The sequence below is a fragment of the Gekko japonicus genome, unplaced genomic scaffold (genome assembly GCF_001447785.1).
Source record: "Gekko japonicus isolate JY-2015 unplaced genomic scaffold, Gekko_japonicus_V1.1 scaffold2619, whole genome shotgun sequence".
Classification (NCBI taxonomy): Eukaryota; Metazoa; Chordata; class Lepidosauria; order Squamata; family Gekkonidae; genus Gekko; species Gekko japonicus.
The window spans coordinates 103,645-123,070 of record NW_015166500.1 but is presented as its reverse complement, the minus strand read 5'-3'; the positions used below and the strand labels follow the sequence as shown (position 1 = coordinate 123,070).

At 47.1% G+C, this 19,426-nt stretch overlaps 1 protein-coding gene across 2 annotated transcripts in view; it reads right to left on the bottom strand.

Annotated features, from left to right (window-relative positions):
- The window catches only part of LOC107111277 (cytochrome P450 2J2), a 27,070-nt gene extending 13,917 nt beyond the window's left edge, over positions 1 to 13,153 (bottom strand). For both annotated transcript variants that reach the window (XM_015412224.1, XM_015412223.1), the window contains exons 1-5: positions 12,938 to 13,153; positions 11,215 to 11,377; positions 8,493 to 8,642; positions 4,823 to 4,983; positions 632 to 808 (exon numbers count right to left, since the gene is read on the bottom strand). In XM_015412224.1, coding sequence (XP_015267710.1) covers positions 632 to 808; positions 4,823 to 4,983; positions 8,493 to 8,642; positions 11,215 to 11,377; positions 12,938 to 13,138 — 852 coding nt within the window. In that variant the 5' untranslated portion in view covers positions 13,139 to 13,153. The remainder of the gene's footprint in view (positions 1 to 631; positions 809 to 4,822; positions 4,984 to 8,492; positions 8,643 to 11,214; positions 11,378 to 12,937) is intronic.
- Between the last annotated feature and the right edge of the window lie 6,273 nt (positions 13,154 to 19,426).

Sequence of the window (19,426 nt, the reverse complement as noted above, 5' to 3'; positions counted from 1 at the left end):
GGAGGAGGAGGAGGAGGAGGAGGAGGAGGAGGAGGAGGAGATTGGATTTATACCCCACCCTTTACTCGGAGTCTCAGAGCGGGTTACAAACTCCTTCCCCTCCCCCTCCCCACAACAGACACCCTGTGAGGTAGGTGGGGCTCAGAAAACTCTGACAGAAACTGCTCTTTCTCAAGAATAGCTGTGCCAGAACTATGGCTTGCCCAAGGTCATCCAGCAGCTGCAAGTGGAGGAGTGGGGAATCAAACCTGGTTCTCCCAGATTAGAGTCTGCGCACTTAACCACTACACCAAACCACTAGGAGGTGCTGAGAGAGCTCTTTCAAGAACTGCTCTTGAGAGAACAGCTCTTAAATAACTTGTGACTGACCCAAGGTCACAATAGCAGCTGCATGTGGAGGAGTGGGGAATCAAACCCGGTTCTCCCAGATTAGAGTCCGCGCACTTAACCACTACACCAAACTGGCAAGACAATAGTCTTAAGAATAATGGACATGGCATTCAATAAAAAAACCCAGCCAATGATCAGTATTCCAAAGCCTACTGAAGACATACTCAGGCAGAGCGCTTAGGGGGAGCTCATGTGAGGGAATCAAAAACAGAAGCTGACTGTACTTTGATTGGTTGGTTACCTTGGCCATTTCATTCAGATAAGCGTCAATGAAGTCCCTTGTTTCGGACGGGCTCCAGCCGGCTTTGTGCTCTTCGATTTTTTCTTTGACAAAGGATTTAATTTGTCCCCAGTTTTTAAAAACTGTCTGATGAGGTCCAGGCACGTACTTCATTACGGCTGGGAAGGTACTGTACAGCTGGAGAAACAAATGTCAACAGCAACAAAATAACAAATGTTCTGGATACCTAAATTAACATATTTATTTCAAGTATTACCATTAGAGGTTACCAAACAAAAACTGGAGAAATGGAATGCAACAATAAGGGAATGGATATTTGGTAGTACAAAGACCAGAAGCTCAAAAAAAATAACCTATAGTCATAGTTCAGAACTAGGGTGGGGTGTACCAGACATAGTAAGTTATTATGAAGCGTTTCAGCTGAAAACACTTTTAGAAATAGAGGGAGATGAGAATCAGAAATGGGTCAAATTTGAAAATGAAGCAAGCAAAGGAATAGGGAAATATGGGATATTTACAAATAAAGGGGAAAGAGAAGATAAATTAGAGATGGGGCCTAGGAGAAATACATTGAGAATTTGGAAGGAATGGCGACCAAAGTGGTTAAAAGGCATATCTAGATGGGCACCATTAGAGACTTTAGAAAAAGATAGTACAGATCATAGATGGTGGGAACTGCTTAGAGAAAAAGGATTGAGAAGAATAAAAGATATGTGTAATGGAGGACCTCTGAAGTCACTCCAAGCATTGGAGGGGAAGATAGGAGTAAGATATTGGTTGAAAACAGCTGGTTTATACAAGAAAGTCAAGAAGCTAATGGAGGATGGGAATATAAGTACAGAGGAACCATTAGAAGAGATATACAAAAGAATGAAACAAAATAAGAGAGGGTTGGTAGGGGCAATATATAAGAAAATGATTTCAGATAAGAAACAAATAATTATACAGTTACAAAGAAAATGGGAGACAGAAACACAAATAACAGAGCAAAAAGCTATAAAACTTATGAATGGAATTAAAAAAATTAAATTATATGTTTAAAGAACTTGAATTAAAATTTTTTACCAAATGGTATAAAACCCCAGCAACGTTGGCAAATATGTTTCCAGGACTAAGCCCTAACTGTTGGCACTGTAAAAACGTAAAAGGGTGGTATTCACATATGTGGTGGGAATGCCCAGAAGTTAAAAATTTTTGGAGAAATATAGTAGGGGAAATGAATAGATTATTTGCAGTAAACATAAACATAGATTTCGAATTAATGCTGATAAGTACAATAGGAGTGGAGACAATAGAGAGAAAGCACCAAGAATTATTGAAAGCAATGGTTCTAGCAGGTAAAGCGGTTATAGCGGCAGGATGGAAAGATGTAAGTAAATGGACAGAGAGAAACTGGCTTAACTATGTGTTTGAAATTATTCAGGCAGAGATAATCTCTGTAATCAACCAAGACAAGCCGTGGGAAGAAAGAACAGCGACAATTCAAGAGAAATGGACCATATACTGGAGATGGATGGAAGAAGAACAAAGGAACGACGTTCAGTGGAAGCTCCAGACACTATGCCCCTGGCTGAGAGAAAAGGACTAAAAACAACAGACTGGAGGGAGGGGGGGAGGAGAGGGGAAAACTGTAAAAGTATAATGGAATATGAAAATGTATAATCAGAACGATAATAATAATAACAATAAAATACCTATAGAAAAAAAACCCCAACAAAATAACATCAGTCTGCGTGGAAAGCACGTAGAACTTCTTGCAGACCATTCAATAGAGACAGCTGCATACCTCGCCTGGCTGTCTCAGGAATAATAGGAAATGGTGCTGTGATGTGGGACAGTGTGAGGAATTTCACATTACCCTTTTTAACCCGTTTTGAAGCTGTTTTTGATCCGTCTTGGAGTAAAGTGGTACAGGGCTGCCATTTCACTCATGGCTTTCCCCTTCCAGCAAAGAGCTGGATCTGAAGCGGTTTGCCATTTCAGACTTTACCACTTTCCCCCGCCGTTTTTCACCCGTGCGAACAATCTCCAGCTTTTTTTTTTTGAACGTTCGCTTTAGAGCGCTATAGCGCTATAACCCTATAAAGCAAACGTTCCCGCCCAAAAAAGCTGGAGATTGCCTGCACAGGCAAAAAATGGCGGGAAAAAGCGCATCGGAACCAGGAGAGGAAACTGAAGACTACTTGGAAGCGGTTGACAGGTAAAACACTTCAGCCCCGTTTCCTAAACGGGACAGAACATAAGAACATAAGAGACGCCAATGTTGGATCAGGCCAAAGGCCCATCCAGTCCAACACTCTGTGTCACACAGTGGCCAGAAATACCAGTGCCATCAGGAGGTCCAGCAGTGGGGCCAGGACATTAGAAGCCCTCCCACTGTTGACCCCCCCCCAAGCACCAAGAAGACAGAGCATCACTTGCCCCAGAGCCCCTAGCTATACCTTGTGGCTAATAGCCACTGATGGACCTCTGCTCCATATGCTTATCTAATTCCCTTTTGAAGCCGTCCATGCTTGTAGCACCCACCACTTCCTGTGGCAGTGAATTCCATGTGTTAATCACTCTTTGGGTGAAGAAGTACTTCCTTTTATCCGTTCTAACCCGACCGCTCTGCAGTTTCATGGAGTGCCCACGAGTTCTTGTATTGTGAGAAAGGGAGAAAAGTACCTCTTTCTTTACCTGCTCTTTCCCATGCATAATCTTATAAACCTCGATCATGTCACCCCTCAGTCGTCTTTTCTCCAAGCTAAAGAGCCCTAAGCGCTTTAACCTTTCCTCATAGGGAAAGTGTTCCAACCCTTTTATCATTCGAGTTGCCCTTTTCTGCACTTTTTCCAAAGCTATAATATCCTTTTTAAGGTGTGGTGACCAGAACTGCACACAGTATTCCAAATGAGGTCTCACCATTGATTTATATAGGGGCATTATTATATTGGCTGATCTGTTTTCAATACCCTTCCTAATAATCCCCAGCATAGCATTGGCCTTCTTTATTGCAGTCACACACTGTCTCGACATTTTCAGTGAGTTCAGTGACAGAAGCGTTTGTGTCTGAAATTACAAATATATTCCGGTAGGGAACCGGTTCTAAAACGGTTCTGTCTGAAATGACAGACCAGAAAACGTTTGTGAACCGTTCTTCTTCCGGATTATATCATCTGTCTGAAATTCCTCTGTGGCTCTGTGGTACTCAGTCCCAGGAAGCTGCTCAAAACTTCCTCCAGCTCCTCAGCAGTTCTGTATGAATTTGGTTAATGTGCAGAACATGCGTTAACACTCGGCACTCCTGACGTCCCTGTAGCCAGTTTTAATCTCACACACGCGCACATACACATACATATATACACACATTACACAGACACAAACTCAGACACACATTTTAATTGTACATCATTTCCCCGAAACAGTTTCCATTCTTCTCCTCTCCTCAATTTTATCCTCATAACAACCCTGTGAGGTAGGCTAGGCCGAGAGTGTGACTGGCCCAAGGCCACCCAGCAAGTTTCTGTGGCACAGTGGAGACTCAAACCTGGGTCTCCCAGATCATAATCTGGCACTGGGGATCCAGTTTGGTCGGTGTAGTAGTTAGGAGTGCAGACTCTAATCTAGGAGAACTGGGTTTGATTCCCCCACTCCTCCACATGCAGCTGCTGGTGTGACCTTGGATCAGTTACAAGTTCTTTCAGAGCTGTTCTCTCAGGAGCAGTTTCTGTCAGAGCTCTCTCAGCCCCACCGACCTCCCAGGGTGTCTGTTGTGGGGAGGGGAAGGGAAAGGAGGTTGTCAGCCGCTCTGAGACTCCTTCGGGTAGTGAAGGGCAGGCTATAAATCCAATCTCCTCCTCCTCCTCCTTCTCTCTAAACTTTATACCACATAAATATATAGGTGAGTGTGTACGCGCCATTCAGTTGCGGTGAAGTTCATGGAGAGTTCCCCTACTGTCTGTCAGGAAAATGAAGTAAAGTCACTTTGATTTCCCACATGATGGAACAAAAGAATACTAAATGAAAAGAAAAGCATTGTGGGATATGATTAGGGTGTCTGAGCGGGGGAAGTCATGAAAAACACAAGAGAACGGGAGCAACAAGGAACAAAGTGAGGTGGTGATTTGGGATCAAGTCCCCCCTGGGCGTCTTTCTGGATCCAGAAAGGTTCTGTCCTGGCGTTCCTGCCAGATCTCCACGAAGACTCACCTGACTCCAGATGCTTCCCATAAGGTAGATGGCCTCATCGAACAAACGCAACAGCTTCTGGAACCGGCTGTCATGGTAATCGTAGCGATCCCCAAAAGTGATGGAGCAGATGATATTCGAAACAGCGTTATTTATCTGAAAATGAGGGTCAAACGGTTGGCCTGTGGGGGGGAAAGAGGCCGTTTTAGCTTCCGTACAAGAAAAGCAGAATGTGGAGGAAACGGTGAGAGGTAACTTCTCACAAGAATTAAAAAATCAGTAACTGTTTACATTATTATTTTACTACTACCACTACTACTTCTACTACCACCACTACTACCACCACTACTACTACTACTACCACCACCACCACTACCACCACTACTACTTCTACTACCACTACTACTACCACTACTACTTCTTCTACTACTACCACTACTACTTCTACTACTACCACTACTACTTCTACTTCTTCTACTACTACTACTTCTACTTCTTCTACTACTACTACTTCTACGTCTACTACTACTACCACCACCGCTACTTCTACTATCGTGTTTCCCCGAAAATAAGACACTGTCTTATATTTATTTTTTCTCAAGAAGACACACTAGGGCTTATACCACAAATGCATAGAAATCCTGCTAGGACTTATTTTGGGGGTTGTTTTTATTTTCGGGAAAACAGGGTACTATTTCTACTACTACTACTACCACCACCACCACCACTACTTCTACTACTAGTACTCGCCCCGCCCCTGCTACTGCGGGGCTCTGGGCGATGTACAACCAGAGATAAAACGAGATAAAATTAATTAAAACCTTAGTACAATATTAAAAACAAACAGATGGCGAATAACCAGTCCTCCTTCCAACTCCCACCGCCAGCTACTTCGTGGACGGGGGGTGGGTGGGGAGGGCAAAATAGATGCAGACAACAGGAAATTGGAAGGGTGGCGGCCAAGATGGAACCGTCGCTGTCCTCAACCAAACGCCTGGCGGAACATCTCTGCCTTGCAGGCCCTGCGGAATTGCAGAAGGTCCCACAGGGCCCTGATAGAATTTGGCAGAGAGTCCCACCAGGTCGGGGCCAGGACTGAAAAGGCCCTGCCCCTGGCGGAGGAGAGCCAGGTGTCTTTAGGGCCAGGGATCACTGGTAGATTGCTGTCTAAGGAGTGCAAAGCTCTCCTGGGGACATAACAGAGGAGATGGTCCTGTAGATACATCGGTCCCTGACTGCTCATGGCCTTATAGGTCAAAAACAGAACCTTGAACTTAGTCGTTTAAAACAGAGTGCCACTCTGAGAGCCAGTTTGGTGTCGTGTAACATTGTCTTCTCTCTTATGTTCTTATGAAGATCTCTCTCGGGCTAAGGACCACCAGGAGTTTCTTATTACTAGAGCATACTGCTCTTTCAAAGATATATTGAGAGAGGCGGCCCCGAAGGTATGTGGGCCGGAGCTTCTCAGTGCCAGAGAATCCTCCGAAGCCCTCCCAGAAAGTGTTCGCCCACTCGAGCCTGCTTTTGCAGCCCTGAGGGATGGCAACTTGCTTTTGCTCATTTTAAGTACATCAGTTCTCAGGGTGCCAAGTTCTGCAGCCGGCACCTAACTCTGAACTTGCCCGGGGCAATAATGGAAAGGGCACCATTCTTCAGGCTACCCCAGGAGGGTGCCGCCTGTGGGCACCTTTGGGATTTTGAGAGGGAGCGGTGGCAAGCGGCACCCCAAAACGACCGCCCCGGGAGGCGGGGCCAAGCCCAAACGGCCGTCACTAACACTCCCTCTAAGCTGTGGGGGTCTCGTGAGCAAAAATGCTACTTTGTGAGCTGCTGGCACTAAAGTTGTGAGCAGGCGATCTGGCCACTGTGTAAATTAGTTTGCTCTGGAGCCATCCCTTCCCGAGCTGAGGCAAAAATGTGTGAGCCGGAGGCTAAAAAACTCTGAGCTAGCTCACACTAACTCAGCTTTCAGGGAGCACTGGCTATCACGCGCTTTGCAAAAGAATTGCAGAAGGGGGATGAAAAAAAAAGGAATGACGGGAAGCCCAGGAGGGAAGAAGGCAGAAAGAAAAGGGAGAAGAAAAACAAAGAAATCCTGGATGTGGAATGGAATCATCTGGAGTGGTTGCTTTATTAGTGTACGGTAATAATTTTATCGCGCTGGTTGTATTTTATCTGTTTTAATGCTGTAAGAGCCAGTTCGGTATAGTGGTTAAGTGCACGGACTCTAATCTGGGAGAACATTCCTGCACAGCTGTCGGGCATGAAGGACCAGCTACGGTGGCCATGTGGAGCCAGACAGCACCTCTCTAGTTCCCCCTGAAACTGAATTAAATTACTTTTAATTTGATTAGCCAGTGCCCCCTTAGAAAGAGCCAGTTTTGTGGAGGGGAGAGGAAGGGAAAGGAGTTTGTAAGCCGCTCTGAGACACCTTCGGGTAGTGAAGGGCATGGGGTATAAATCCAATCTCCTCCTCCTCCTCCTCCTCTTCCTCCTCCTCCTCCTTCTTGTGCCTAGAACCTGCCCCAGAAGTCCCAGAATCACCCCCACCCTGCTGAGCCAGTTTGGTGTAGTGGTTAAGTGCACGGACTCTAATCTGGGAGAACCGGGTTTGATTCCCCACTCCTCCTCCACTTGCACCTGGCTGGATGACCTTGGGCAAGCCGTAGTTCTGTCAGAGCTGTCCTTGAAAAAGAGCCGTTTCTGTCAAGAGCTCTCTCAGCCCCACCTGCCTCACAGGGTGTCTGTTGAGGGGAGAGGAAGGGAAAGGAGTTTGTAAGCCGCTCTGAGACACCTTCGGGTAGTGAAGGGCATGGGGTATAAATCCAATCTCCTCCTCCTCCTCCTCGTGTCTGGACCCCACCACAGAAGTCCCGGAGGTGCAAGTCGTCCCATGCTGAGGTGACACGCCCTCAGCAGTGGCTGGGCCACAGAGGCCTCAGCAAGGCCTGACTGACCTCCCTTCTTATCAGCCTCTGACAATAAGACACCCGCCATATCAGTATTTTCAACGTCGTTGTGTTTTCAAATGGGGATCTTTTTCGTTCTGATTTACGCAGGGATTACTGAAATCTGGAGGGTCCAGGATACAGAGAGAGAGTTCTGCTTTAGCAGAAGGTCTCACATGAAATGCCCCACTCACCTCACAGCTTTGGTTCTGATGCCGTTGTATGAGAAGAAGGAGAAGAAGAAGAAGAGGAGGAGGAGGAGGAGATTGGATTTATACCCCGCCCTTCACTACGCAAAGGTGTCTCAGAGTGGCTTACAGTCTCCTTTCCCTTCCCCTCCCCACAACAGACACCCTGTGAGGTAGGTGGGGCTGAGAGAGCTCTGGCAGAAACTGGTCTTTTTTTCAAGAACAGCTCTGACAGAACTATGGCTTGCCCAAGGTCATCCAGCAGGTGCAAGTGGAGGAGTGGGGAATCAAACCCGGTTCTCCCAGATTAGAGTCCGCGCACTTAACCACTACACCAAACTGGCTACACCAAACCACTACACCAAACTGGCAACCTTTGTTTCTTCCCTGAGGGCTTCACCTAGACCTCCCTTCCAGCACCACTAGGCCCTTTCACTCCCTGTCAGGGGAATTTGTACATCCCACGATGGGAAGTTCCCTGGGTAACCTTCGGCTTGCCTGCCTTTGTTCACTGAATAGCCCCCCACACGGCTGGTGTTTGGGCCTGGCGCTTACCCTTTTCCTCTTCAATGGCCTCCGTGAGGTATCTCGTCTCTGCTTGTATTCGTTCCTCCAAACTTCTCTTCCCCAGGCCGAAATTTCTCAGAGTCGATAAAGCGAACCGTCTCTGTTGTTTCCAGCTGTACCCGTTGGAATTGATCAGTCCTGCGTGGAAAGGATGAAGATGGTATTCTTTTTTTTAAAAAAATCAAAAAGTACAGAAAAACCGGGAGCCCCAGTGGCTCAGTGGTTAAGATGCTCAGCAGTTTGAGACCCGAGCACCGCGTGACAGAGTGAGCTCCCATCTCTGGCCCCGGCTCCTGCCAACCTAGCAGTTCGAAAGCAAAAAATTGCAAGTAGATAAATAGGTAAGAACATAAGCACATAAGAACATAAGAGAAGCCAATGTTGGATCAGGCCAACGGCCCATCCAGTCCAACACTCTGTGTCACACAGTGGCCAGAAATACCAGGTGCCATCAGGAGGTCCACCAGTGGGGCCAGGACACCAGAAGCCCTCCCGCTGAACCCGACCGCTCAGCAATTTCATGGAGTGCCCACGGGTTCTTGTATTGTGAGAAAGGGAGAAAAGTACCTCTTTCTTTACCTGCTCTTTCCCATGCATAATCTTATAAACCTCGATCATGTCACCCCTCAGTCGTCTTTTCTCCAAGCTAAAGAGCCCTAAGCGCTTTAACCTTTCCTCATAGGGAAAGTGTTCCAACCCTTTTATCATTCGAGTTGCCCTTTTCTGCACTTTTTCCAAAGCTATAATATCCTTTTTAAGGTGTGGTGCCCAGAACTGCACACAGTATTCCAAATGAGGTCTCACCATTGATTTATATAGGGGCATTATTATATTGGCTGATCTGTTTTCAATACCCTTCCTAATAATCCCCAGCATAGCATTGGCCTTCTTTATTGCAGTCACACACTGTCTCGACATTTTCAGTGAGTTATCCACTACAACTCCAAGATCTCTCTCTTGCTCAGTCTCTGCCAGTTCAGACCCCATCAATGTGTATTTATATTTAGGATTTTTGGCTCCAATGTGCATCACCTTGCACTTGGCCACATTGAACCCCATTTGCCATGTTGACGCCCACTTGCCCATCTTTGACAGATCCCTTTGGAGTGCCTCACAATCCTCACTGGTTTTCACCACCCTGAACAACTTTGTATCATCCGCAAATTTAGCCACTTCACTGCTTACTCCCAACTCCAAATCATTAATGAACAAGTTAAAAAGCAGTGGACCAAGTACTGATCCCTGCGGTACCCCACTGCTTACCCCCCTCCACTGAGAGAACTGCCCATTTATACTCACTCTCTGTTTTCTATTAATTAGCCAGTTTTTGATCCATAAAAGGACTTGTCCTTTTATCCCATGATTTTTGAGCTTACTTAGGAGCCTTTGATGAGGAACTTTATCAAAAGCTTTCTGGAAGTCAAGGTAAACAATATCTATTGGATCCCCCTTGTCCACATGTTTGTTCACCCCCTCAAAGAACATTAACAGGTTAGTGAGACAAGATCTTCCCTTACAGAACCCATGTTGAGTCTGCCTCAATAGGTTTTGTTCATCTATGTGCCTACTAATTCTTTCCTTAATAATGGTTTCCACCGATTTACCCAGTATCAATGTCAGACTGACTGGCCTGTAATTTCCCGGATCTCCTCTGGAACCGTTTTTAAAGATGGGAGTGACATTAGCTACCTTCAAGTCCTCAGGAATGTAGGCAGATTTTAATGAAAGATTACATATTTTTGTCAGGAGATTCACAAGTTCACATCTGAGTTCTTTCAGAACTCTCGGATGTATGCCATACGGGCCTGGTGATTTATCAGTTTTTAAGTTGTCTATCAGTTTTAGGACCTCCTCTCTCATCACCTCAATCTGACTCAGGTCTTTCAACACCCCTCCCGAAATCAGCGGTTCTGGAGTGGGCAAGCACTTCTCATCTTCCACAGTGAAGACAGAGGCAAAAAATGCATTTAGCTTCTTAGCCATTTCCCTATCATCCTTCAGTACTCCTTTTACCCCTTGGTCATCCAAGGGCCCCACTGCCTCCCTGGCTGGTTTCCTGCTTCTAATGTATTTGAAGAAAGTTTTATTGTTGGTACTGTTGCAGTGGGAAGGTAACAGCATTCTGTGAACCTCAGCATTTAGTCATGCCGGCCACATGACCACAGAAATGGCTTTGGACAGCGCTGGCTCATCAGCTTGGAAACGGAGATGAGCACTGCCCCCTAGAGTCGGATTTGACCGGCTTTCGAGCCAGGGAAACCTTTACCTTTACCTTAAAGAAAAAAACAGTCCTGTTTTCCCCTCTACGGTTATGTTTGCCAACTTCCAACTGCACTGCCTGCGGAGGTGGTTAAAGGAAGTGTTGGTGGATCGAGCCAATTCGTCTTCATGCCGTAGAAAAAGAGCAAGAGTCAAGTTGCTCCTCAGTGACTCACAACATCTCCTGCCCTGCTAGAGATATTGTGAGTCTTTCAGGTGCTATTGGACTCTTGCTGTTTTCAACAGCTACAGTCAGACTAAGGCAGCTACCCAATCTTGATCTTCCTTCTCCTCCTCCTCTTCTCCACTTTGACTCTCAGTCAATACCAGTGCAAAGCTGACCTCAGTGGACGCTCATGACGGTCTCATGTTCTGAAACAGTGTAAGGGTTTTTCACATTATATTTATCTCAGGTCTGAGAAATGTAAGCGACACAATAAATGAAGCTCACCGAATGTCCCGAAAATCTCAGTGTTCATCGGAAACACTGGACGATCCGCAAAGTTTTCCCCTTGATGAACGAGAGCTTCCTTCACCAGAGGCAGACCGTTGACAACCACAAACCACATGTCTCCAAACTGCATGCCGAAGATTTTGCCATATTTTTCCGCAAGCTGGAGGGGAAAGAAAAAAAGAAGGTAAAAGAGGGTGGAAATCCCATATTAATGTTTCTGCCTATTGCTCCTGTCCCTGAATGGCGGGAACCGGGGTCTGAAATTCACAGTCTGAAAAAAAAGACCATGACACCAAAGCCTACGAATGCACCAATTCAAGTTTCTTAACTGAGTTACTAGCAATTCTTTCAGACAGACAAAAGGAAATATCCCCCCCCCCCCCCCGGTAGTGTCTAACTACCTTATTCCCAGCTTTGGGCACATGGGAAGCAGTAAAGAGCGATTCATCTTGCTTTTGTTCCATAAGTCTAACTGGAGTGTCCAGAGACCATTAAAATGAAACTAAATCCCAGTGGGACACAGGGCCGGCTCACCCACTAGGCGAACTAGGCATTTGCCTAGAGCGCTGGGCCCTGGATGGGGCGCCAAGCTGTGCCTCCCCCTCCCCCCCTTTGGTGGTGGTGGCGGCAGGGGGGAGGAGGCAGTGGTGGCGGCAGCAAAAGGGTGGCTGGCTCCAGAGGTCTCCAGGCCCCACTGGGAGGTCGGCATCTGCGCCATAAGGCAGCCTCGCCTAGGGCGCAGAAACACCTTGAGCCGGCCCTGGTGGGACATCCAAACTGACATATTGTTAGGTCCCACAGCATCAAACAAGTTCACTCTGGCAAGAAAAGGGTACTTTATTTGAAGCTATAGAAACGTGTACAGGATCATTGTTAGGAATGAGCATCTATTCCCATGATGACAGGTTATAGTGCATTCAAAAAGCAAAGGCCCAATTGCGGGAGTTCCCCCGCGCGCCATCGGCCTGGGAGCAAACGGTACTAATAAGCAAAACATATCTGCTTCCCACGGCCATGCCATGAGACCACCCAAGGAGCTACCACCTGTGGCCTTGAGAGATATACGTGTTACCGCGGCTAGCGAAGAAGTGCATCACATAGGGCTGCATGAAAACGAAAGCAATTAAGCGCATACCAGAGAATACACCAAGTGAATACAACAGAGAAGAGAAATTGGCAGCTTGCTGACACATATTCCTCGTAGCGTGAGCTTTTGCGAGCTTGAGCCCAATGAGATGCGCATTCTGAATGCTGTTTGCTGAATGTTAAACAATGGGTTCCATGGATGAACAGGCTCGGAGCTAGCGATCAGCTCGACTTCATTTGTGATGTCAGCAAGACCAGACCCCAGAGCCTCAGCTTTGGTTAAATAGCATGCAGTTGCCACACCCAAACACACCTCAATCCCAACGATAGGCTATTTACATAAGATTACTCCTTGACTGGTTACTTCTAGAGTCCTGGCAGGCTATTGTTCCTGTGCTCCAAGCTCTGCCAGTCTCTGGTGGGACCGACCTGGAATGTTTCAGTCCCAATACATAACACCCCTCCCCCCTAAGTTCCAAAGCACCTTAACAGACATAGTCTTCAAGGTATGCTGGTTTACAATATTCCCTCTGAGAACGCCGGGGCTCCTGTGGGAGTGGAGACGACACCAGGGCCGGGCTTGGTGAGGCAGGGTCCTCCCAAGGCTCCGAGAGGTTCTTCCCCTCATCCTTACCTTTTGCATAGCGATGTGAGGCTCCTTGGAATTCATGTAGAGCATGTGGCCCAGGAAAGGAAGAGACCGAGGCCCAGGAGGAAAACCCTTTGGCCGTCTCCTTTTCCTGTAGTCAACAATGATCAGAAGCAGCAACAGGAAGGACAGCAATGCCGGCAGAGGAACGGCCTCCCAGACTGCCGAGAGCCTCTGAAACAGCATGTCGGACACCTGTCAAAGGCAGAAGACAGTGTTGTTTGCTAGGGGAATCCAAGCTCAGACTTCCAGTTTCTGCTGGAGTGGGATCGGACGTCTGTGGGATGTGCTCTCTTGAAAGGGAGTGGATTCATTTCATCTAGGGAACAGCAGTCTCCCCCACCCTTTGCTGACGTTGCTGTTATAAGAGAGGGGAGTAAAGTTCACAGGCTGGTACACCACGCCTAGGGAAGTATAATGAAGATTACACAATGCCAGAAGTACAAGCTGGGTTTCGAAGAGGTAGAGGAACTAGAGATCAAATTGCCAACATCCGCTGGATTATGGAGAAAGCAAGAGAGTACCAGGAAAACATCTACTTCTGCTTCATTGACTATGCTAAAGCCTTTGACTGTGTGGATCACAACAAGCTATGGCAGGTCCTTAAAGAGATGGGAGTGCCAGACCACCTCACATGTCTCTTGAGAAATCTGTATAAGGGTCAAGAAGCAACAGTTAGAACCGGATATGGAACAACTGATTGGTTTAGCATAGGAAAAGGAGTGCGATAAGGATGTATATTGTCACCTTGCTTATTTAATATATATGCAGAGTACATCATGCGAAATGCTGGCCTGGAGGAATCACAAGCCGGAATTAAGATTGCTGGGGAAAAGATCAACAACCTCAGATATGCAGACGATACCACTCTAATGGCAGAAAGTGAAGAGGATCTTAAGAGCCTCTGGCTCAGGGTAAAAGAGGAGAGTGCAAAAGTGGGCTTGAAGCTCAACATCAAAAAAACTAAGATCATGGCATCCGGCCCCATCACTCCTTGGCAAATAGAAGGGGAAGTCATGGAAGTAGTGATAGACTTCACGTTCCTGGGATCCCAGATCACCACAGACTGTGACAGCAGCCATGAAATTAAAAGATGCCTGCTCCTTGGGAGGAAAGCGATGGCGAACCTAAACAGCATGATAAAAAGTAGAGACATCACCCTGCCAACAAAAGTCCGCATGGTCAAAGCAATGGTATTCCCAGTAGTCATGTATGGCTGCGAGAGTTGGACTATAAGGAAAGCCGAGCGCCGAAGAATAGATTCTTTTGAACTATGGTGCTGTAGAAGACTCTTGAGAGTCCCTTGGACTGCAAGAAGATCAAATCAGTCCATCCTAAAAGAAATCAACCCTGACTGTTCCCTGGAAGGCCAGATGATGAAACTGAAGCTCAAATTCTTTGGCCACCAAATGAGAAGGGAGCCCTCACTGGAGAAGACCCTGATGCTGGGAAAGATTGAAGGTCAAAGAAGACGGGGGCGGCAAAGGATGAGATGGTGAGACAGTGTCATAGATGCAACGAACATGAAGTTGAGCAAACTTAGAGGACGGCGGAAGACAGGAGGGCCTGGCGTGATCTGGTCCACGGGGTCGCGAAGAGTCGGACTTGACTGTGCGACTAAACAACAACAGCACAATTATTGGAAATGTAACGAGTAAAGGATCTTAAATGATTGGCTCCTAGACTGGAATGTCTCCTCCCTGCTTTCACTTCCACCGTGCAAACATACCCTCCCTGTTGTTTGTAATAAAGAAGGGTGCTATGCCCGAGCAGTCTTTATGTTTAAATTTCAGCTATTAATTTGCAAAATATGGTCTTGTATCCTGCTTTGAAAAATCCTTGAAAAAAATCTTTGGAGCACGCTTTTTCTGCTTTGGGAAAAAATTCTGATACATGGTCTTCACCCTGGCTACTGTGTCGGCAGGACTCAATGTTCCTTTGATTAGGGTTCACGAATGAGGTGTGAAATGTTTTCCTCTCTAAGAAGACGCTCCCTAACTTGTTGAACTCTCCACGTAGAAGAACTGAAGTTCCTGTTATCGAACCCTTTAAAGGTTTTGAACCGTAGATAAGAAGAAACAAGTTTGTCATACCCCTTTTCACATGATATATGGAACAAAGAAGACTCTGCAGATGACCGGTTATTTTTTTTTTTAACTTTATTAAATGCTTTGAAGATTGCAAAAGTTGCCAGTAAATTTCTAACACTATAAAATTTCAGCCTTCAGGAAGATCTTAAACAAGTGATTCAGCTTTATTAACCAGAACAATCAACAACACCACCACCACAGAAGCTAGCTCAATTTGTACTCTTTGGCAGGGATCATTTCGTAGAAAAAGAGGTGCAGGAGCTCATTAGCGTAACTCATTTGCATATGCCACACCCCCTGACATCACCGGAAGTGTGTCAGAAGGCAACACCCACCGCTCAAGCTCCACTGGACTGTTTTGGATTGCTAGCTATTGGGGGGGGGGGACGTGCAGATCTGTCCTCGCAGAGGAGGGAGAGCTTGTACCTGAATAAAACTTGGTCTTAAAGGGGCCACTGGACTGTTTTGGACCAGGGGGCCTGGGGGGGGGGTCTGCAGCTTACCTGGCTGCTTCTTGCTCTGACTGAGGGCTGCTGGGAGCAGGGGGAGGGGCTTGTTGTATGTGCCCGCCCCCTGGGCTCTTTACTGCCGGAGCTCCACTCCTGTGCGCTCCTGCAGGAAATGACCTCTGCTGTTTGGGCCTATACAACCATGCCCCCTAGGATGTTAAACACCAGTCATAACTTGTGGATAACGACCAATGGTTGTTGATCCCCCCAAAACCATCCCTAAGCTCTGATTAGCCTACTGTGCAAAGAAGATTGTCAGAACGTGCATTTTAGGATACCAGGCCTCTATGGAGCTATGACTGAAGCTCCGGCAACTTAACTGCAAGTATTAAAACAATGCACAACACAATACACAATACAATTAACACAATACATAACAAACACCAATCCTGTTACGTATATAGAACCAGAGACACGAGGTCTTTATTCAATACAAGTGAGTAAAAGTTGAATAGAAAAGGACGGCGAGTATTTAAGAGTTTTAAAAAACAGTATATTCAAAGGTCTACGCAGTCTTGACCGGACGGGAGTTTCAATAACAAAAAAAAGAAAAGCTTTGTATTTAGATGGAGAGATAAATGTTCACAGTCCACTTGATCTCCGGCCATCCTTTCCAGGAATGGAAGCATAAGAACATAAGAGATGCCAATGTTGGATCAGGCCAAAGGCCCATCCAGTCCAACACTCTGTCACACAGTGGCCAGAAATACCAGGTACCACCAGGAGGTCCACCAGTGGGGCCAGGACATTAGAAGCCCTCCCACTGTTGACCCTCCCCCCCAAGCACCAAGAATACAGAGCATCATTTGCCCCAGAGCCCCTATCTATACCTTGTGGCTAATAGTCACTGATGGACCTCCATCAGGTTGGCTATCTCTCTGTCATCATGAGCTCTGGATGTGCAAACGGAATTTTTTTTTCTAGTATAAAATAATCCTATACTTTAAGAAGCCATTGGTCCACCGTCGGGGGTGGTGATTTACTATCTTTCCATTTAAGAGCTCAGAGGTGAAGACGCTGAGCTGCAGACTGGAAGGTCGGCAGTTCGGCAGTTTGAGACCCGAGTGTGCCGCATGACGGAGTGAGCTCCCGTCTCTGGCCCCAGCTCCTGCCAACCTAGCAGTTCAAAAGCAAGACATTGCAAGTAGATAAATAGGTACCGCTTCGGTGGGAAGGTAACAGCGTTCCGTGCGCCTCGGCGTCTAGTCATGCCTGCCACATGACCACGGAAACGTCTTCGGACAGCGCTGGCTCTTTGGCTTTGAAACGAAGATGAGCACCGCCCCCTAGAGTCGGATTCGACTGGCTTTCAAGTAAGGGAAACCTTTACCTTACTGCCTTTGCTGCAATTAGGAGCATTGTTATGAATTCTTGTCTGCTAGCAGTGGGCTTCTTACCTTGCCAAAGATTCAATAATATCAAAGAGGGGTCAAATGGTAATATGTAACCAGTTGTTAGCCTAATTTGCATCATAACCTATTGCCAAAATACCCCTATGTATCTACACCCCCACCAGTTATAATAAAATGTTCCTCTCTCTCTGCATAACTTCCAACATAATGGGGAAGCAGTCGAGATTATATGGGACAGTCTATCTAGGGTTACCACCTAAGGAGAACCTTGCATGATAATGATTGAATTATAAGAGATCTGGACACATAAGCTTGGGAACCAGCCCTGTAGCCAGGAATGTAATCAAATTAAACTAAATCAAATTAAAAGCAGCAGCAGCAGAGATTGGATTTATACCCTGCCTTTCACTACCCAAAGGAGTCTCAGAGCGGCTTACATTCCCCTTTCCCTTCCCCTCCCCACAACAGACACCCTGTGAGGTTGGTGGGGCTGAGAGAGCTCTGAGAGAGCTGCCCTTGAAAGAACAGCTCTTGTCAGAACTAGGGCTTGCCCAAGGTCATCCAGCCAGGTGCGAGTGGAGGAGTGGGGAACCAAACCCGGTTCTCCCAGATTACAGTCCGCACACTTAACCACTACACCAAACTGGCTCTCCATGGGCCTCTTACAGCAAGCACCATGGGGGGGGGTGTTGCGGGGGATGCCCTCTTCCAGGGGGAGGGGGGAGGGAGGGCCCCAGCCAGGGTACACGGTTGCCTTCCCCCCCTCCATGGGGACCTTTCAGCAGAGCGCAGCGAGAGGCTCCTCATGGGCCTCTTGCCACCAGTATAATGAAGGGGGCTGTGGGGATAGCGGTGTCTTGCCCATGCTGGCTGAGGTACCTCTGCCATTTCACAAAGTTTTGCAATATATCCCAGCAATGTCTGTTTTTGCCACTTTTGTTTTTCTGTTTTTACCACCTGGGGACTTTGGGGGTGGAGCCAGGAGACTTTGGGGGGGGGGTGCCTTCCAAGGATGTGACATCACTTTGTGATTTCTTGTCCTATGATGTCACTTCCAGGTCAAAGATCAGGTGACATCACTTCCTAAGCTCCATCCCTTCCTGTGACATCACATCCTGTCCCCCTTCCTGTGATGTCACTTTCAGGCCACTACCCTAAACCTGCCTCTTCTTCCAAAGTCACCTTCTGGCTCTCAAGCATCTGACATTTAGAAGAAGAAGAGATTGGATTTATAGCCTGCCCTTCACTACCCAAAGGAGTCTCAGAGCGGCTTACAAACTCCTTTCCTTTCCCCTCCCCACAACAGACACCCTGTGAGGTAAAGAAGAAGAAAAGATTGGATTTATACCCCGCCCTTCACTACCCAAAGGTGTCTCAGAGCGGCTTACAAACTCCTTTCCCTTCCCCCTCCCCACAACAGACAACCCGTGCGGCAGGTGGGGCTGAGAGAGCTCTTGACAGAAACTGCTCTTTTTCAAGAACAGCTCTTATCAGAACTACGGCTCGCCCAAGGTCATCCAGCCAGGTGCAAGTGGAGGAGTGGGGAATCAAACCCGGCTCTCCCAGATTAGAGTCCGCACACTTAACCACGACACCAAACTGACTCTCAATTTAGTCTATGTGGCTCTTACATGAAGCAAGTTTGGCCACCCCTGGTCTCGAAGATGCTACTGAACTCGCATCTAGCTTCCATGCCACTCCCAGTTCCATCGCTTTAATGGTTTGGTGAAGCACCCCGCTGCAGGCGTGGTTAGTCAGTACAGAGGGGAAGACTGGTGATACAATTCACACAATTACAATTTACCCTAAAAGAACCACCCCGCCCCTGGCTTCCGGTCTGGCTCCCACGCATGGCGGACGCTTCCTCGAGTCGCTCCCGAGGGCGCCTTGCCCGCCCGCGGTGGAGGAGCAGACACCCTGTGAGGTAGGTGGGGCTGAGAGAGCTCTGACAGAAACTGCTCTTTTTCAAGAACAACTCTGACAGAACTATGGCCTGTCAGCTGCGAGTGGAGGAGTGGGGAATCAAACCTGGTTATCCCAGATTAGAGGCTAACTACCTCTTGAAAATTCAAACGCAATGCTTGAACAGGCATCTTGGCTAAAAGAACAAGGCAATTTCTCATCACTGCACTGGTTGCCTACAGCAGTGCAGGTTTCACACTTCAAGGAGGCACCTGTGAAAAAAGAAAAGATGCCGGAGGTGGGCAAAAGCGAGCGGAGAAGGAGGGAGGGACTTCCGTCTGGGCGTTTGTTTGTGCGCAAGAGCCGGCTGTTGAATGTTTGGACTGTTTATGGCTGTGAATCCGACGGGAGTTTTGCAAAAAAGATAAGTTGGAATTGTGACAGCGAAAAGTGCCTGATAAGCGCTTATAAGTCAACAATTGCGAGGAGGACCCATAGAGAGTCTGGGAGCGAAGATAAAAGCGAAAATGAAATTGATACCATTCTCGAAAATGGGGACCTCCGGGGCATGAAAGGAAGAGGATTTATAGTACATGAACTGAGCGTATTAACAACAACCCG